Source organism: Barbus barbus (genome assembly GCF_936440315.1).
Source record: "Barbus barbus genome assembly, chromosome: 29".
NCBI classification, from domain to species: domain Eukaryota; kingdom Metazoa; phylum Chordata; class Actinopteri; order Cypriniformes; family Cyprinidae; genus Barbus; species Barbus barbus.
In genome coordinates this window covers 7,787,297-7,804,700 of record NC_136757.1, presented here as the reverse complement: position 1 = coordinate 7,804,700, position 17,404 = coordinate 7,787,297, and the positions used below count along the sequence as shown (strand labels likewise).

At 35.7% G+C, this 17,404-nt stretch overlaps 1 protein-coding gene across 1 annotated transcript in view; it reads left to right on the top strand.

The window, feature by feature from the left end:
• The first annotated feature begins 9,923 nt into the window (after window positions 1–9,923).
• The window catches only part of LOC306849518 (nuclear receptor subfamily 6 group A member 1-A-like), a 110,051-nt gene continuing 102,570 nt past the window's right edge, over window positions 9,924–17,404 (top strand). The window contains exons 1-2 of the mRNA XM_079384609.1: window positions 9,924–10,119; window positions 12,346–12,381. Coding sequence (XP_079240735.1) covers window positions 10,059–10,119; window positions 12,346–12,381 — 97 coding nt within the window. The 5' untranslated portion in view covers window positions 9,924–10,058. The remainder of the gene's footprint in view (window positions 10,120–12,345; window positions 12,382–17,404) is intronic.

Sequence of the window (17,404 nt, the reverse complement as noted above, 5' to 3'; positions counted from 1 at the left end):
ATAACCCGGGAACCGCTCTCCTGTCTTCTGTGGATGGAGCTGTCATTTGCCCCGTGTTGTCCAGTGAGTCACGCAGCTTTGCCACACAGATTTTGATAACTGGACAGTTAAATAAAATATGTGGTGCGCCAAAGAAATAGACTAAAAGGGTAATGTGGCTGCAGAGCCGAGGTACATACATATTTCTGCAATAAGCAACTAATACTTGCCATATATAATCTATGCCTACACAGAAGTAAACCCTGTCCATTTCATTTGTTAGTCTGGTTGTTTGATGAGAGGGAGATGAACGCAGGAGTTGCAATAAATGCTTTAACAGCGGAGGACTCTTATTCTGTTGCACAGAACTCAAGACAACATGATGACGGCACCATTTCCTTTATGCTTGACCAATCAGTGAAAAGGGGCGTTCAACTCCCTCCCACACGTGGAAATCGAACATTCAAGCTGTTTATCCATTTACTACCCCGGAATGTAAAAAGGAAAAATTAGGGGACCTATTATGCCCCTTTTTACAAGATGTAAAATAAGTCTCTGATGTCCCCAGAGCGTATATGTTTCATTAGCAGTGCTAGCCTTTGCAAATAAACATTCCACTATTAGTACAAGCCTGTTATCTTTACAGAAAACTACTCTGTTTCAAAGTCAGTCATCTGATTATACCGTGCATAATACATTCAGGATAAAAATAACAACATAGCTGGTCTCATGCTATCACAAACTTTATAAGTTCCACATCTGATTATGAGCTCGACAACTTCATGCGATCGACTCACATTGCTTTCATACGCAACTTTTAACTACCACATTCCTATTCACAATAATTCTGGTAGCACTTGAAGGCAGCATCAGTGAAAACAGGCAGAGACAATGATACATTTAGCAAGAAGCCTTACAGAGTGCCAAGAAGCTCTTTCAGAAGGGCAATTTGGAAAACAAACGTGTGATACTTACTTTGTCTGGAGCTGACGTTCGTGCACAAAGCATTGGTATTGATTCCTAAACATATAGGGGACGGTTACTGATTTCCTTCGAAAATGAAAAGAAACAGTGTCCTCGGCTCAGATGGGGGGAGATTATGGCGACTCCTATTTCTGTCAGGACCACTATCGTCAAAGATGACTGACAATTAGCATACAGTTTGGATTGGCGGTATGGTTCTGTTCTGGGCAAGAACTCCCGCGCATCCATGCAGCCTAGCATGGATAAGAGCAGGGAGAGCAGCAATAACCCCCCAGGGTAAACAGAACAGAACCAACATAAATGTATTGCAGGGGTGGGCGATATGAGAAAAATATAATATCACAATTTTTTTTAGAAATATCGCGATTTCACGATTTTATTACGATTCTTTGTCATGTTGGTTTTTCTATTTTGTCTGCACAGTACAGTCAAACTGATTTCCCTGTTATAAAGACAAAGCCTTTCAAGGTAACGAAATATGAATCAGAATGGTGGATATTTAGGCCAAAGTGGGTGAAGACAAAAATCTTTGTCATTATTTTATTCGTTATTAAAAAATAAGAACAAAGATACACATTATAAATACACATAATATACAAATAAAACAAACAGTGCTTTATTTTCAGGTAAAATTAGGCATAATTAGCAGGAGCATTCAAGAACTTGAATGAACAAATATAACAATAAAAGTCTATATAGATTGATTCCTATTAAAGCAACTGTATTACTTTTTTTCAGTCAAGAGTAGAGAGTTATTTTTTTTTTCTTTGCGTTTTGTTGTTTTAACATTAAAGAATAAAAATTCTGTTATCTGTCTGTCGATTCAGTCATAGTGTTTTATATTTATACTATCATTTACTCACTCAAAATTAGTTTTAAACCTGAATGAGTTTCTTTCTTCTGCTGAGCATAAATGCTATTTTGAAGAAGGTGGAAAACCAAACAGTTGCTGGTCCTCAGTGACTTCCATAGGATTTTCTTTCCCTTCTATCAAAGTCAATCGGACCAGCAAGCAGCAACTGTTTGGTTACCCACGTTCTTCAAAATATCTTCTTTTGTGTTCAGCACTATAAAGAAATTAATACAGGTTTGGGACAACGTGAGTGAGTAAATAATGACAGAAATTTAATTTTTGGGTGAACTATCCCTTTAATGACAGCCTGCTGCATGTTTAATACTGTCCCTTTAAGACGTGTATGCATCTACTTTCATTTTAGACATAATCAACTGAGTCTATATGTAAATCTTGTGTGTTTTGACAGTATTAGTTCAAAAGATAACTGATAGACAGGCGTTTTAGTGCGCGCGCTTCAGGTGTACGGGCTCAGAAAAAAGCGCACGACAGACCAGCAATGGAAAGCTTAACCGGCAAGGCTTTAAAACACGCAAATAATGTACTTTTGTGATTGCGAATAAGTGCAGTGTCCCGTGAGTGTAACTCTACTGCTAAGTTAACACTGATGTGAATGTATGTGGCGCTGTACAATACATAGAGAAGGCGGCACCAGAACTGCAGCTGATATAATGTGTGCTGGAGCACGATACTATTTCTTCAAAAGCAGATCGTGGAGACATGATTATCGTCCACGATCAAAAATCGTCATATCGAACACCTCTAATTGCAGATATCATTTTAGTTCAATATTTTAATGTAACATTTTAGAAATTAGTCTGATTCAAGGATAATCAGAAGGCTAAATCCTGACTGACAAGGGGAGGAGTCGGGGATGGAGGTGGGTAATTAGCTATTGAGCAATGTGAAGCTGGTGATAATACTGAAGGACCATATACAGGTGCTGGTCATAATATCATGAAAAAGTTGATTTATTTCAGTAATACTGTTCATAAAGTGAAACTTGTATATTAGATTTATTCATTACACACAGACTGGTATATTTCAAATGTTTATTTCCTTTAATTTGGATGATTGATGACTTATGGCAACTAATGAAAGTCCCAAATTCAGTATCTCAGAAAATTAGAATATTGTGAAAATGTTCAATATTGAAGACACAATATTGTATTTGGCTTAAAAGCAAGAGTGTTTTACTATGAATAGCCTACTGAATGGATCCGTATATTAAAGGCAGGCGATTTAATGGTCTTTGGCTTCTCCCTGTGGTCCTGTTTGGTATTGCAGCTTGACTTGTGCTAATTTGTATCGAAAACTTTTATTTAATTATTGATTGATTGATTGTGGCACTATACATACATTGTGAATTATTAAAAAGTACTTATTTATTTAATATAAATGAATAAGGGGGGTCCGGGTGAGTACTTTTTTCCACTTCAAGCACTGCTTTTGACAATGAAAACTACTGCAAAAATGTTCTTCAAGAAGTCTGTAACAAGACACAACCTTTGAAGATAAAATAGAAGACTGTATTTATTTTAAACAAAATTATGTAGTGGTTTCATTTCCTATAGTATGTGTTCTATTATAGTTCTGTGGCTAAAACCACCATCAAAATGCTTGTTTAATCTGTAACAAGACACACCCTTTGAAGCTGTGATATAAAACTGTGTCATAAATTAATTTATGAAAAATTAGATTTTCAAATTGGAGGTGGAGGCGTGATAGGCTGTGTGGTGGTGCCCTGAACCCGGTCACACGCAGACAGGTACTGCAGGGTCCTCTCCTTCCAGTCCTCACTATGCTGTTCACATAGTTTGTGATATAGCATTGTGGTGCTGTTGCCGAGAGAGCTCTCCCTCATCAACTTTGCCATATGCATATCACAAGAGAACCTGTTAAAATAGACAGACCGAGGCAAGGTTTATTAAAGTTAATTTAAAGTGTTATTTTTTTCTAATGCAAAGGTGTGATGTTTCCCACACACACAAAAAACTGGGCTCAATGGGGGGTCGTTAACTCCTGAACAGGTGACTGGTGCAGTGTCTCAAGGTGTTGGGATGCTATTGTTCTGAGTTTGACACCTCTGAAAGGTCAAGCTAAGCTCAATGGGGGGCGGGGGGGGTCGTTCACACATTCTGAATAGAACCTTGATCGGCAGACACAGTGTCTTGTGAAAAAACTTCAAAAGAAAGATAAGGCTTGCTTTTTGTACAAATTACGTTTAATTAATTTTTAAAAGTAAATGTTATTTTAAAGTAATTTAAGTTGCATTATTACCATTACAGCCTTAACTGCACCTGCCAATGTATTTTTACCTACAATAAGAATAACTTTTTCATGACTCACCGGTAAGTGAGGATAGCTGGGAACATCCTGCTGTGAGCCGGATCCAGCTGGTCCAGGATGTGGTAGGACCACGCGGCCAGCTTTTTATGGCAGCGCTGACACTCCAGGTATTCTATCGCCAGAAAATACCAGCCGTGTAAGTTCAGCACCCGCCTCACTGTCTTGTAGAGCCCACAAGCTGTCTGCAGTTTGGTGAGCTGCAGATCAGCTTGTAGGACCACATCCTGTAGGGCATCCACAAAAAAAATTCAAAAGCTTACGCACAGCTGTTATTTGTTGATTTTAGTTCTGCTTTGAACACTGTTAAGCCTCACGTTTTAATTCAGAAATTGAAGACATTGAATGTGAATCCATTTTTAATAAGATGGCATTTTTCATTGACTAACCGGACACAACAGGTTAGTGTTACGGGGCGAACGAGACGTGAGACGTGCAGATCCATTTGCAAGCTTTATTCAAAGGCTTGGTTACAAATCAAGCAAGGTTCATTCAGTAGCAAACAGGAACAACACAGGCAAGACAAAGAGTAATCCTAGGGCAAGCATGGGTCGAAGATCAGCAAACAATATCCAACAGGGCAAGACTAGGGCATAATCCAGGTACACGAGCAATAGTCCAAGAGAGGTGCAAACAGAGTCCGTATGGCAAGGCAAAGGGGTGAACCCAGAAAACACAGGCAAGAATCAAAACACTAGAAAACACGCAAGGCAAGGCTATGGTAACGGAGTCGGCTCCTTAGAGTAGCTATCGCTAGGAGAGTGATATACGCTATTCAATACTCGGCAGGGAGGAAGAGGAAGTCCATGGTTTATGTAGGGTGTGTGATCAGTGCAATCAGCTGTGTGTCGTCAGTGCAATGGATGATGGGAATTGTAGTCTGAGGTGGCGTGCAACAGTTAGTGTGGTGCAAGAGTCCATGTGGTGAGCGAGTGACCTCTGGTGGTGCGTTAACGGAAGTTCATAGACCAGATTCATGAGTTAATAATACTTTATCAGAGTTGAAAGGTATTAGCACAGGTGTTCCACAGGGATGTGTTAGTTCTCCTATACGTTTTACATTGTATACCAACGAGTGTTCAAGTTGTGACTCTACTAACCTTATAGTGAAATTCTCAGATGATACTGTCACGAGGCCGGACTGCAGGTCTGCCCTTCCCCACCAGAGGTCGCCATCTCCCTTCCTTCCGGACTCCACTCACAGGATTACACGCATACACCTGTTTCATTGCACACACCTGGCTAATCATTACACCCACAGCTGATCCCCATCACCACGGACTATATAGCTTCCACCTTCTCACCACTCTGTGTGCTTTCATTATATGTTTGTTACCCGTGATTCATGTCCTGCTTCCGTTTCTGAGATCTGCTTATGTTATGTTTTGTTTTGGTTTCTGTTTATTGTGCCGGGTTGGCCTTTGTGTTAGTTTGTTTTATTAAAGACACCTCCCTGCATTCTTGGACCCAGACCTCGTTTCTGTAACGCTCTGTGTCGTGACAGATACAGTGATACTTAGTCTTCTATATGATAATACTGATTTGTCAGTTTATTTCTCAGAGGTATCAAGGTTTGTAGAGTGGTGTAATATTTAAACAACCTTATTTTAAACACAAAAATGAGAGAGGAGATGATCTTTTATCTAAGATCAATAGGTGATCACACACCAGTTTTTATACATGAAACATCAATTAATCAAGTATGTTCCTACAAGTACTTTGCTGCATATGGATGATAAAATAAATCAGTTGGGGGATTAATGTGGATGCAATTTGTTCTCGTGTGCAGCAAAGATTGTATTTTCTGCGTAGATTTAGGATTTTTGGAGTAGAGCAGAAAATCATGTATTTATTCTATCAGGAGGTTATAGAGAGTATAATTAGATATGGCATTACGGTATGGTTTGGTAACCTCACAATTCAGGTAAAGTCTAAGCTTGCACGCTTGTTAAAAATAGCAATGAAGACCATCGGGAGAAAGAAGTATTTGTCACTGTATGAACAGTCAGTCCTTAGGGAAGCACATAAAATTTTAGCTAACCCATTAAATGTACTGCATGCAGAGTATGAATTGTTGCCTTCTCGAAGATGGTATAGATTTCCAATGTGTAGGTATAATCATTTTAAAAAGTCTTTTATACCTATGTGAGTTAAAATGTTAAATAATTAATTATTGTTTTTTCAGGGTTAGTATAGGAATTTATGTGTTTATTGTGTGTATATTGTTATTTATGGACCCAATGGCCTTGCCAATGTAAACACCTTGAGTCCAACACAAATTTCTCCTTTGGGCACAATAAAGTGTGTTTCATTTAATTTCATTTCAAACACAGCGGCCAGGTAAAGCACACGTCCGGTGATGCTGGAGGCTGATGATACTGCAGACATGGCTGAGGAGGGTACCACCACAGCACTGCCCTTCCACCCTGGTTTCGGAAGAGGGAGCAGCCGATCCACTCGTGTTGTTCCTTTGGAAGGGAGCGCTTCCAGGCCTCAGGGAGAACAACCTATACACACAAAAATATTTTATATATGAATAATAACAAATAAGCAGTGTTGTGCAAGATACTTCCAAACTGTAATACATTACAGATTACTTGTTACTGTTTAAGAAAAGTAATTCCTTACCGTACAATATTACTGTCTCAGAATTGTAATGACTCCTGTATTACTTTTGAGCTACTTTCACCAAAATATCTACAGAAGTACAACTTAACATTCTAAAATGACAAAATGTACTAGTGCCCTACCCTAACGGCAAAGTGTTTATATTTCGTTCCGGCTTTTTATTAAGTTAATTTAGAAAAAATGTTTGGAGCATTTTTTGTTCATTAAATACGTTTTTTCTTTCTTAAAGTAACGACCAAGCGGCCAGCGGCAGAATGGCAGGCTGATTATAGCTTATGTTTGATCAATTTAGCCTTCTTAAATCATCACGACTTGCCTAAAATAAAATCTATAGATATACTAAAACAGTTCAAGCATATAACAATGTTTAAACGTTAAAATCGATTCTAAATTGAATAGGCAGCCAGTGGAGGGCCCTCGGTATAGGGGTGATGTGATCATATTTGCAACTGTTTTGAATAAATCTAGCAGCAGCGTTTTGAACCAATTGTAGGCGAGTGATTTGTGATTTTGAAATACCGTAATATAGTGAGTTGCAGTAATCTAAACATGAGGTAATAAAGTAATAAATAATGTAAGCCATTACCCTGTGACAACCTGTGCCAGCAGCCAAAAATTAAAGTAACTAAAAAGAAATGAAAAAATTAAAGTAACTTCACTAGTAAATCCTTTGCAGCACTTAGTGAAGCTTTGGCTGGCAGAGTAACAGGTCTTGTTGGGCCCCATAGTGTAGTTATTTCTTTATAATTTTATATTTTTAGTTTGAACCCAGTTTTCATGGAAATATTCATAGTTTTAAACATTTGTATTTTAAATTTCTTGTTTCCTGTTTTTCTTTGCATTTATATATTTTGCTTTTTATATTTCATTGTTTTAATTGTGAAGTTAAAGAATTTCAAAAACAAAGAGCAGGTGTATTCACTCTTTGACAGATGAATAGAATTATCTGTAGAACTTAGTACATTTTTTGAAGTCTGCAAAATGCATTTACTGGGGGCATGGTGACACCTTAAGGCCACATGTAGAAATAAAGGCGTTTCTTTTGCATTCTGTGAATATGTTGCGTCAATGATTGCAACAAATACATAACTTTGGAATAGAAATAGAGAGCAAGCAGCCCATTGCTTTTTCAGCCGGAGCTCCTCTATCGGATCAAACAGTGTGATGTTGACCAAACTACAATGCAGCACAGTTCCAGTCTGTTCTATACAGCAAAAAGAAGAGACTATATATATATTTCAGAAGTGGATCCGAATGACTTTTATGCGTCTGTTTGCGGAAGGATTATTACCATTTAAAACAAGTGTGGGCTGGATGTTTGGTGAAGTCAGATTTCTAAAGCTTTGCTGACAATAACTAAGACACACACACACACACAGACACACAGACACACACACACACACACACACACACACACAGAATACGTTTAGCTGAAAAGATCAGTATTTGTTTAATTAACTTTACTTAGACCGGTTTGCTCCCAATTGTGTAAAATAAAAATAAATAAATAAATGAAAAAATAAATAAAAAACTTCCTGTTTTTCTCAACATTCACACTTATTTCTTCAACACACAATTTCACACACCACACTTCACTCAATCTTTCCTTCTTTGAAAAACCACAAACAGAGTTTTTTGAAGACTCGTAATAACCTGCAACACCTGTTCACTTACTAGCCCATCCCACATCAAATCAGCCCAAAAGTGAACTGTACGCCCCCCAAAACACCAGGAGAGGATGCTAGAGAAGAGGATGCACACAGAGAAGATGTATTTCCACAAAACGTTACGTAACTTTGGCAGAGATCTTCAGATGCAGTGTTCTCTTCTGCTCACCAAGTCTGCCTTTATTTGATCACAAATACAGCAAAAGCAGTAATATTGTGAAATATTTTTACTATTTAAAATAATTGCTTTCTACATGAATACATTTTTAAAATGTAATTTATTCCAGTGATTTCATAGCTGAATTTTCAGCATCATTACTCCAGTCTTCAGTGTCACATGATCCTTCAGAAATCATTCAATGCTGATTTGCTGATCAAGAAACATTTATTGTTATTATTATTATTATTATTATTGTTGTTGTTGTTGTTATTTATATTTTTTTATTTTTATTATCATCAATATTTAAAACAGTTGAGTAAATTTTTTCAGGATTCTTTGATGAATAGAAAGATCCAAAGATCAGCATTTATCTGAAATAAAAAGCTTTTGTAACATTATACACTATACCATTCAAAAGCTTCGAGTCAGTATAATGTTTATTTATTTTTTGCTAAAGAAATTAATACTTTTATTTAGCAAGGATGCTTTAAAATGATCAAAAGTGATGATAAAGACATTTATAATGTTACAAAAGATTTCTATTTCAGATAAATGCTGTTCTTCTGAACTTTCTATTCATCAAAGATACCTGAAAAAAAATCCACTTGGCATAATAACATAATAACAATAAATGTTTTTTGAGCAGCAAATCAGCATTGAATGATTTCTGAAGGATCATGTGACACTGAAGACTGGAGTAATGATGCTGAAAATTCAGCTTTGAAATCACTGTAATAAATTACATTTTAAAATATATTCAAAAAGAAAACAGTTATTTTGAATAGTAAAAATATTACAAAATGTTACTGTTTTTTGCTGTACTTTGGTGAGCAGAGGAAACTTCTTTAAAAACATAAAAAATCTTACTGTTCAAAACTTTTTGACCGGTAGTGTATTATATACATTCATATATACATAGGCCTATATATAGCCTAGTTAATCATATTCTCTTTTTATGTTGGTGTTCATTTCGTTAATATGCTTGTTGCATAACAGTTGTAACTTCCTTTGTAAATAATGCCACAGGAGCAAGAAACATTATTACCAACATTCACTTTTACACAAAAAAATACGATAATTTTGTTTTTGTTTTCTTTGTTAAAAAAGGTTTATGCATAATTTAAAGTAATTTATAAAATGTAAGAAATTTGGTTTCTTATTGTATTTTCCTGATAAAATGTATAAAGTATTGTTTTTACATTATAAAAAGCACATTAAAGCAGCGTTTTTTCCTGTTACGTCATCGATGGGCTGCGGTGATTGGCTGCGGAGCGTAGATAACCCCGCCCACACTGGGAGCACGCTTGTTGGACGCTGAGCTTCGAGGCAACAGCAGAAATGATGGAAGTTTGATCCTGTAACCAGTGAACTTGTTCATTTTAAACGTGGCATAAACAACAAAACGGAGAGAGTGCAACTTCAAGGAAAACAAACAAGCGATATGGTGGACAAAATACACGGGATTGACTTTTCCAAGAAACATTTTGGGACGACAGCCAATGGTAAGATATGTTATTCTTTTAATTCAAAAACGTTTTATTATAATGGCTATTATAACGGATTCATTGAGTTTAATACCCATAACAGATTACTTAAGAAGTCTTTAAGTGTCATTTTCCCCGCTAATTTAAAATGGTCCCATTACCAATGATTTTATATATCCAATTTACAAATAACAGTATTTACAGTAGGGACGATGTGGTCTTATGTTTATTTCTTTCTTTGAGAAATAAATACAGAAGGAGCGATTTTTAGGAGGACAGGAGTAAACAACAGGAAAGTTTTTATTTGGACATGGGTCACTGGTCTTTAAGTGCTTGTAAAATGTGAACTTTTGAACTTGGGGAAACCTGCACCCCCATCCAGCAAATTCTAGGATCATTTAGGGATTTGTGGCCACAACCTGGTCATTACAGCTTTATCTAAACAGCCTCCTTATCTGTACCACACCACCCAGAAATTTCTAAATTAAGCCCTAAACAACTTTTTTTTTTTTCAGTTTTAATTAAAGCTGCAATCAACGAGAATCGCCTGACTGTGCCATTATTATGCCTTGGACTAGAATAATACAACAGAAAAATCTGTTATCATTTACTCCCCCTCAAGTATTTTCGGACATATATGACTTTCTTGCTTGCATGAAGCACAAAATGTTTATAACTTTCAAAGGATGTCCTGAAGACTCTTTTCCATATAATAAAGGGGAATAGGAACCGAGGCTCTCATGCTCCTGAAAAGACAAAAATAAATCTACAAAATGCATTGGGGCAGGTCAAGATTTGGGATGGTCTGATCTGATGTCACAGCAGCTGTTATATTTGAATATATGTGGACATGTTGAGAGTTATGGCATGGGGAATTTTCAATGATGAACTCATATTGATTGATTGTCTTAAATTTCAGTTTCTTCTTGGAAGCGCACATATGACACGGTGGACTTTTCTGGTGCTTTCCATCAGTTTTGGAGCTCAACAGTGTCAGTCCCCATTCACGTTCAAAAGTATAGAAAAGAGCAGCTTGGACATTCTGCTAAAGTTCTTTTGTGTTCATCAAATGAAATCTTATGGGTTTGGAATACCTTGAAGGTGAATAAATGATGCCTGAATGTACATATTGAGAGGATCAGTTCTTTTAATGTAATTTAGTCATTTTTAAATTGAATTACAGTCTGATCAATGCAGATCTAGATAATTAATGATTTCAAATAAACCATTTGCATATGTTACACCAAACTACATCAGGATTGTCAAATAGCTACAAGTGTGTCTGTGATTTAAAAAAATATGCCAACTAACACAGCAGGTGAATACCACCTATTTTTTTCGTGGTGTGAAGTTGAAGGTGTTGGAGACAGAAGCCTGTGAGAACTGAATGAGTCGTTTCTCTCTGTCCTTCAATCCCCCAACCCTTAAGTAATTCTTCTTGTAACTGCATTAAATGTCCCAGGAGACCCCAGACGTCAAATACAGTGGCGTCAGTCGGGTCACTTGTTCTTATTTTCAAAGGTTTGTAAACAGTCAATCAATACAGCCATTCAAACCAATCTTTACAAATTAGGACCTCAATCATAATATGGCTTTATACAAGTATCTTCATTGTTGTTATTTGACAAAGTGTAAATTTGCTTGTAATCTAAAGAGTAGTGGTTTATAATTGCAGGTGATGTAACAGGTTTCCATACATTAAAATATCTGTGCTACCATAGTTTTTCTAATCTAAATGAAATCAGTGTTTTACTTCACAACCCAGCAACCGTAGTGTGACTTAGAGATGGGACTGGCTTCTTATCGACGCCTTGTGATAATTGGGATAGATAGGGGAGATTTGAGCCATAAAATTCAGTTGTTTGATCTCAGAGGGCTCTTTGATGGACTTTTGCCCAAAGGCAGAAAGAAAAGAGGGCTATGTTGTGTAGACCGCAACCTAATTCCTGGAAGCTGAGGTTACATGCAGAGCCATTGCTATGGAAATAGACCCTTATAATGTCATACAGCCCAAGGTCATTCCTTCCACCTTCGGCTTGTATAGAAGAGTGAAGGGCGAAGGCTAACCTACCTCTCGTGCTTGGCGGTCAGATGTGGTTTGCAGTGCTTTTTCATGTGTGTTTTTTTTCCTTTTTAAATATTTATTTATTTATTTGTTTTGATGTGTGTTTGAGACACATTCTGTGTCTATATTTATAACTGTATGCATTGCAAACTTTATATAATAACATTTTCTAAATGCAGATTTCCATGGTGATCTATTGGATATTGAGGAGCAAGGTAAGGTCAATATATTTGTAAACAAAGAATGAATTTTTTATTTTATTTTAATAAAAGTGTGGCTTAGATCAGTACATAGTTCATTTTTATTCTTATGGATTAATTGACTCCTGCTGTGTTCATTTTGAATAAAAAGCATTAAAAGGTCCTTTTGATAGATTTTGGAAGTAAAAAAAAATCACTATTTGATGGCAATCTCTGCTGTAAACCCAGGTTATAGTGTGTGAACATCAAATGTCCACCAGGGGGCTTCCCTCCATCTCTAAACCGCTGCTTTTCGCTGTGGTGCAACAACCAAAATGTTGCCTAACATGTATTTGTGCAGTTATGAGTGTTGTGTGTTTTTATTTGTGTTTGCCGTATTTGTAGTTACTAATGTTGCAGGGCTAAATGCAACGACACATGATAGACTTCCTCCAATCCGATTCAATCCAGAAGAAGCTGAATAGTTTCAAGCTATAACATTACACATAGTGATCTAAAAGCAGTTCTCTGTTGAAATTAAGTCATAAATGGGGAAAAAAAGAGTTAATTTACTTTCAGCTACTCCATCAGACACTGTTTTTATTCTTAATCCAGTTCACAGAATTTTGTTCACAATCCAGTCCCAGTGAACTATATATCTTATGAAACTGAATGTAACCAAATACCTTCCTGCTTCTTTACATCACTTGTGAAGGCAGCATTTTTCAGCTTTCGGATGCAGCTTGGAATTTTGTGTTACATTCCAGGATTGCGTATTCCAGTTTTGACCTCTGACCTTTGTCGTGATCATTTGGCTGGCTCCATGAACATTAATAATACACTCATGCTGACTATGCAGTTAGATTGCTTGGCTTAATATTCTTCTCAGTGTATAGATTGGTTATTTCTATATGGGAATTTCAATTTGCCTTCTGAAGTCACTGTGATTTGGACATGATATCAGTTCAAACTCAGATTTAGAGTTTGTTTTTTTTTATGGTAGATTTCCAGGTTTTATATTATGCCAAATTGTTAAATAGCCGATTTATTCATTTTTCTGAAACTGAAACTCTAGTACATTATACTCCTATATCAGAAATGTTTTTTAATGTGAGCCAGCAGGGTTACCTATTTTAGTTTTAGCCCACTAACTTTGGTTGAGTGGCCTAATAGTGGATGAATTGATTGTTTTCACAGATATCGATATGTCCAGGTTCATCTCAAGTTCATTTCTTCCTCTTTTAGTGCTGGTCATTCTCTACAGACTCTATTGCCCTCTGTCTTTCCCCCTCCTTCTGGTTTTCTCTGTTTGTACGCTGCGGTGCCAGGTGGTGGCTGTAAGAGGAAAGGTCATTCTCAGTTCAGCCATTGCTGACCTCAGTGTGACTGCTGCACATAAACCTCTGTGACGCTGTGATGAGGGAAAAGAGGCATGAGGGACCTGTTGAAGCAGCACACCAGAGAAAGGCCTCTATTGTTACTGAGGGCTGGGATTGAATTATGATGTAAAGCATGATGGGCTGTAAACGTGAGGGTGAAATAGGTACATTAGCACTGCACTCTGATGGGTTTCTGGGTGAAATTGGATATTTGACAAGAGAGAATATAAGACAAGATTTTATTTATTAGGAATTGATTAGATGGTGAAAAGTGGCTGTTGCATACATAAATGATCATACAGACTGAATGTGAGCTTGCCAAATCAGTGATGACATGAACTTTATATATATATATTTTTTAAAGGAGGACATATAATTTATATCAAAAGATTATGAGAACTAAGTATATTTACTTTGGAATAATATCCACCAATAAATCATGCACATTATGACCAGTAATGTGCATATATGAAAGTTTAAATTGACTGATTGAACCATTTAACTTGGTCTGGCATTTCAAGCTTGGTTTAATCTTTTTAATCTAATCTTTCTCTTCTCTGTAGCAAATTAATATTATGTCATGAACCATAAAGTTACCAATCCGTTTGATCACTACTAATACTGATTACTCAAAGCCACAAGCTTCAGACTTTATGCACAACATTGACTCATGCATTTCTGCTGAAAGCGAAGACCCAACTTTGTTATGCAAAACCCTCTTTCTATTAAACATATTTTATTGGACCGTCCTACTTTTAATCCAAGTAGACAACATATTTGTTCAGTAAGCTCACTTCAGGACTTTTTTAACAGAAAATGTTTTAGAAGTTTTATCATTTCAGTGTGAAATCATATTTGCTGTGCTTTTTTCTTTTTGTTTGGTTTTATTTTATTGTATCAATGTGACAATTGTTTATTTTGTAACTCTGTTCTTGCCATGAAAATAGCCTAAGTTGCTGACATGGCATTAAAAAAACTATACTGCTGTACTATACGACTCAAACTTTATGCAGTTATTTATCTGGGAGTTCTGGGAGTGCAGGCATTTAACAGTCTACTGGGAAAACAACGTCGTGTTTACAACTTCCCAGACTTTTACAATAAAAGCTTCAGTGGAAAAATTTGATGCTGGATTTGGAAATTCTAATAAAAAAACATTGAATATTAACCCTTTACTTGGCTGGTGTATGTACATGTGAATAATGTGCAATTGGGCCCCAGTATAATAGTATTAATAATAAAAGTAATTCTTTTAAAATCCAGTTTAAATTTGCCAAGTTCTTAAAATGTACTCAAAAGCTACAGCTGTGATTGCCAGAAATTTATCGTTAAAAAACAAATTCAGTTATTACAGGATGGCATACTGGTGCCTGTATATTTTACAGTAATATCATTATGTAATGCTAATATATCAAGCTACTTTAACTAGCAAAATCTGTACCTTTAAAATGTACTAAAATAGTATAACCATAATAATAGAGAGTTCAATATAAAGTCACATAATGACTAAAAACATGGCATCTATCTATCCATCTATCATCATAATGCAATAAACATTAACTAAACTGAACAAAACATTACTGATAACAAAAAATAAGAAACACTGCATCAATAAAATTATAATTATATATGGTGTCATATAGCGACTTATGTTCTATTGATTTTCACCATAAATGATAAATTGTATAGTTTTACTCGCAAAAGCTCTGTAGTATTTTATAGTAAAATTACAAATAAATTAGTTTTAAAGCATTTATGTTTACAGTTGACAGTACAGTAATAATTCAGTTACCTTATTAAGAAGGTTTTTACTGTAGCATTTTACAGTCTTTTACTGTAGCATTTTAATATGGTTTTAAAAAACTTTTATACCCTTTTCATGAGCTCTGAAATGACTCTAAAATGGGTTTTAGCATCTAAAACCACCCTGTACTTAGCCACCTCTGAACAATATAAAAAGCAAAATAGAAAGGTAAATGCATAGTGACATTAATTTTAATTGCAGTATACTATATATTGTATTTGCCGTGTTGATTTGGTAGTACTTGCGGTGTTAAGTGATGTTTTTAGTCACTGCACATCCTCCTTCATTCTGGCAAGTCTATAATCCAAATCCAGTTGCAAAGTAAATTGTCAGTTTGCCTGTGTGTGTGTGTGTGTGTGTGTGTGTGTGGGGGCATGTGTGTTTTGCAGGCTAAGTTCAGCATTAGTTTCAGTGCTAATAGAGTTGTGTAGGGCCTAAACCCCTAATAAAAGAAAAGCACTGCCCTTAATCTGAGCAACCTGTCAACTTCCTGATCCATCCCTCTGGTTTCCATGGATACTCCAGCTCCCCGTCCAATCCCAAGTGTGTGTGGCTGGCGTGACCAATGGGATTAGGGGGAAAGGGGGCCAGTCAGCACGCTGGGTGCTGTGTTAAAGCTGGGGAGGCATTGAATGTTTTTGTTTGGATTTGTGGAGAGGGTCCGCCGTTGGGATGTTGTGTCTGGCACAAGGGTTGTGTTGTGTGACCTGTCCATGCAAAGGAACACACACAGACACACACAGTTTATTCATTTGGCAAGTATCACATATACGCTGAAAAAAAAAAAAAAATGAAATGGTATTTTCTTTAACATTTTCTTCATAAAATGCACTCCAATAATCTTTTCATTGTCTTCAAAGTTTTAGTTGTTTTTATTTTTTGTGTGTGTGTGTTTTAGTATCATTGAGGTACCGTTTTTCTATTTGTTTTGATTTAGTTTTTATATGTTCTGTTTTCATTAATTTTTGGTGAAGTGTTTTTAGTTTTTAGTTTTTTTTGTCGGTTTTTTTTTCTAATTAATTTATTTTAGTTTTAGTTATTTTACATAAGCTTAACCTAAATGAAAAATGCTGCCCTGTCAGTGAAAAAACGAAAATATATATATTTTTTCTTTTTATAAAAATATTTTTAATTAGTTTTTGTTTTTAAATTTTCTATTTTTTTTTATTTTATAGTTAATTTTAATGTATTTAACATTCATTTGAATGTCTTAGTAATTTGTTTTTACATTTTTATTATTTTGCACTTTATTTTATTTTATTATAACGTTTTTTAAATGTTTAATTAAATTAAGTTAAATTGTATTTTTTTTTTTATTTTATTTTAGTTATTTTAATATATCAACTTAAACCATATGAAAATGAGAAATGTTTCCTTGGGCAACTAACTTAAAATACATTTTTAAAAATATATTATCGGTTAAAAATATTTTTGGATGACTTTGGCTTTAATTAACTACAATAACTTTTTTTTTTTTTTTTTTTTTTTTGGCCTAGATAAATTAATTACATTTGATTTAATGTGTAGAACTGGATGCAATACTTTTTTTTTTTTTTTTTTACAAAGGCTAACACTTGTAAACCAATTGCATCTCTCAATCACATGCAGCTGCATATAATGGACTTGTTCTAAATATATGGGCACCTGACAATAACTATCAGCAGTTTGCTAGATTAAGGGGTGGCATATGTTACCCACTGACACATCTTACCTCACTTTCTCCTTGTACTCCAGGCACCAAGTCAGAGTATTATATGAGCAGATGCAGTTTTGTGTGGGTTTAATTGTGATGCTGTAGTTGAGGCAAACGCAAGGGGGCAGTGGAGGGCAGTGGACCGAATATAAAGGGCTTTTGCTCCTCATGTGCCCTCGATGA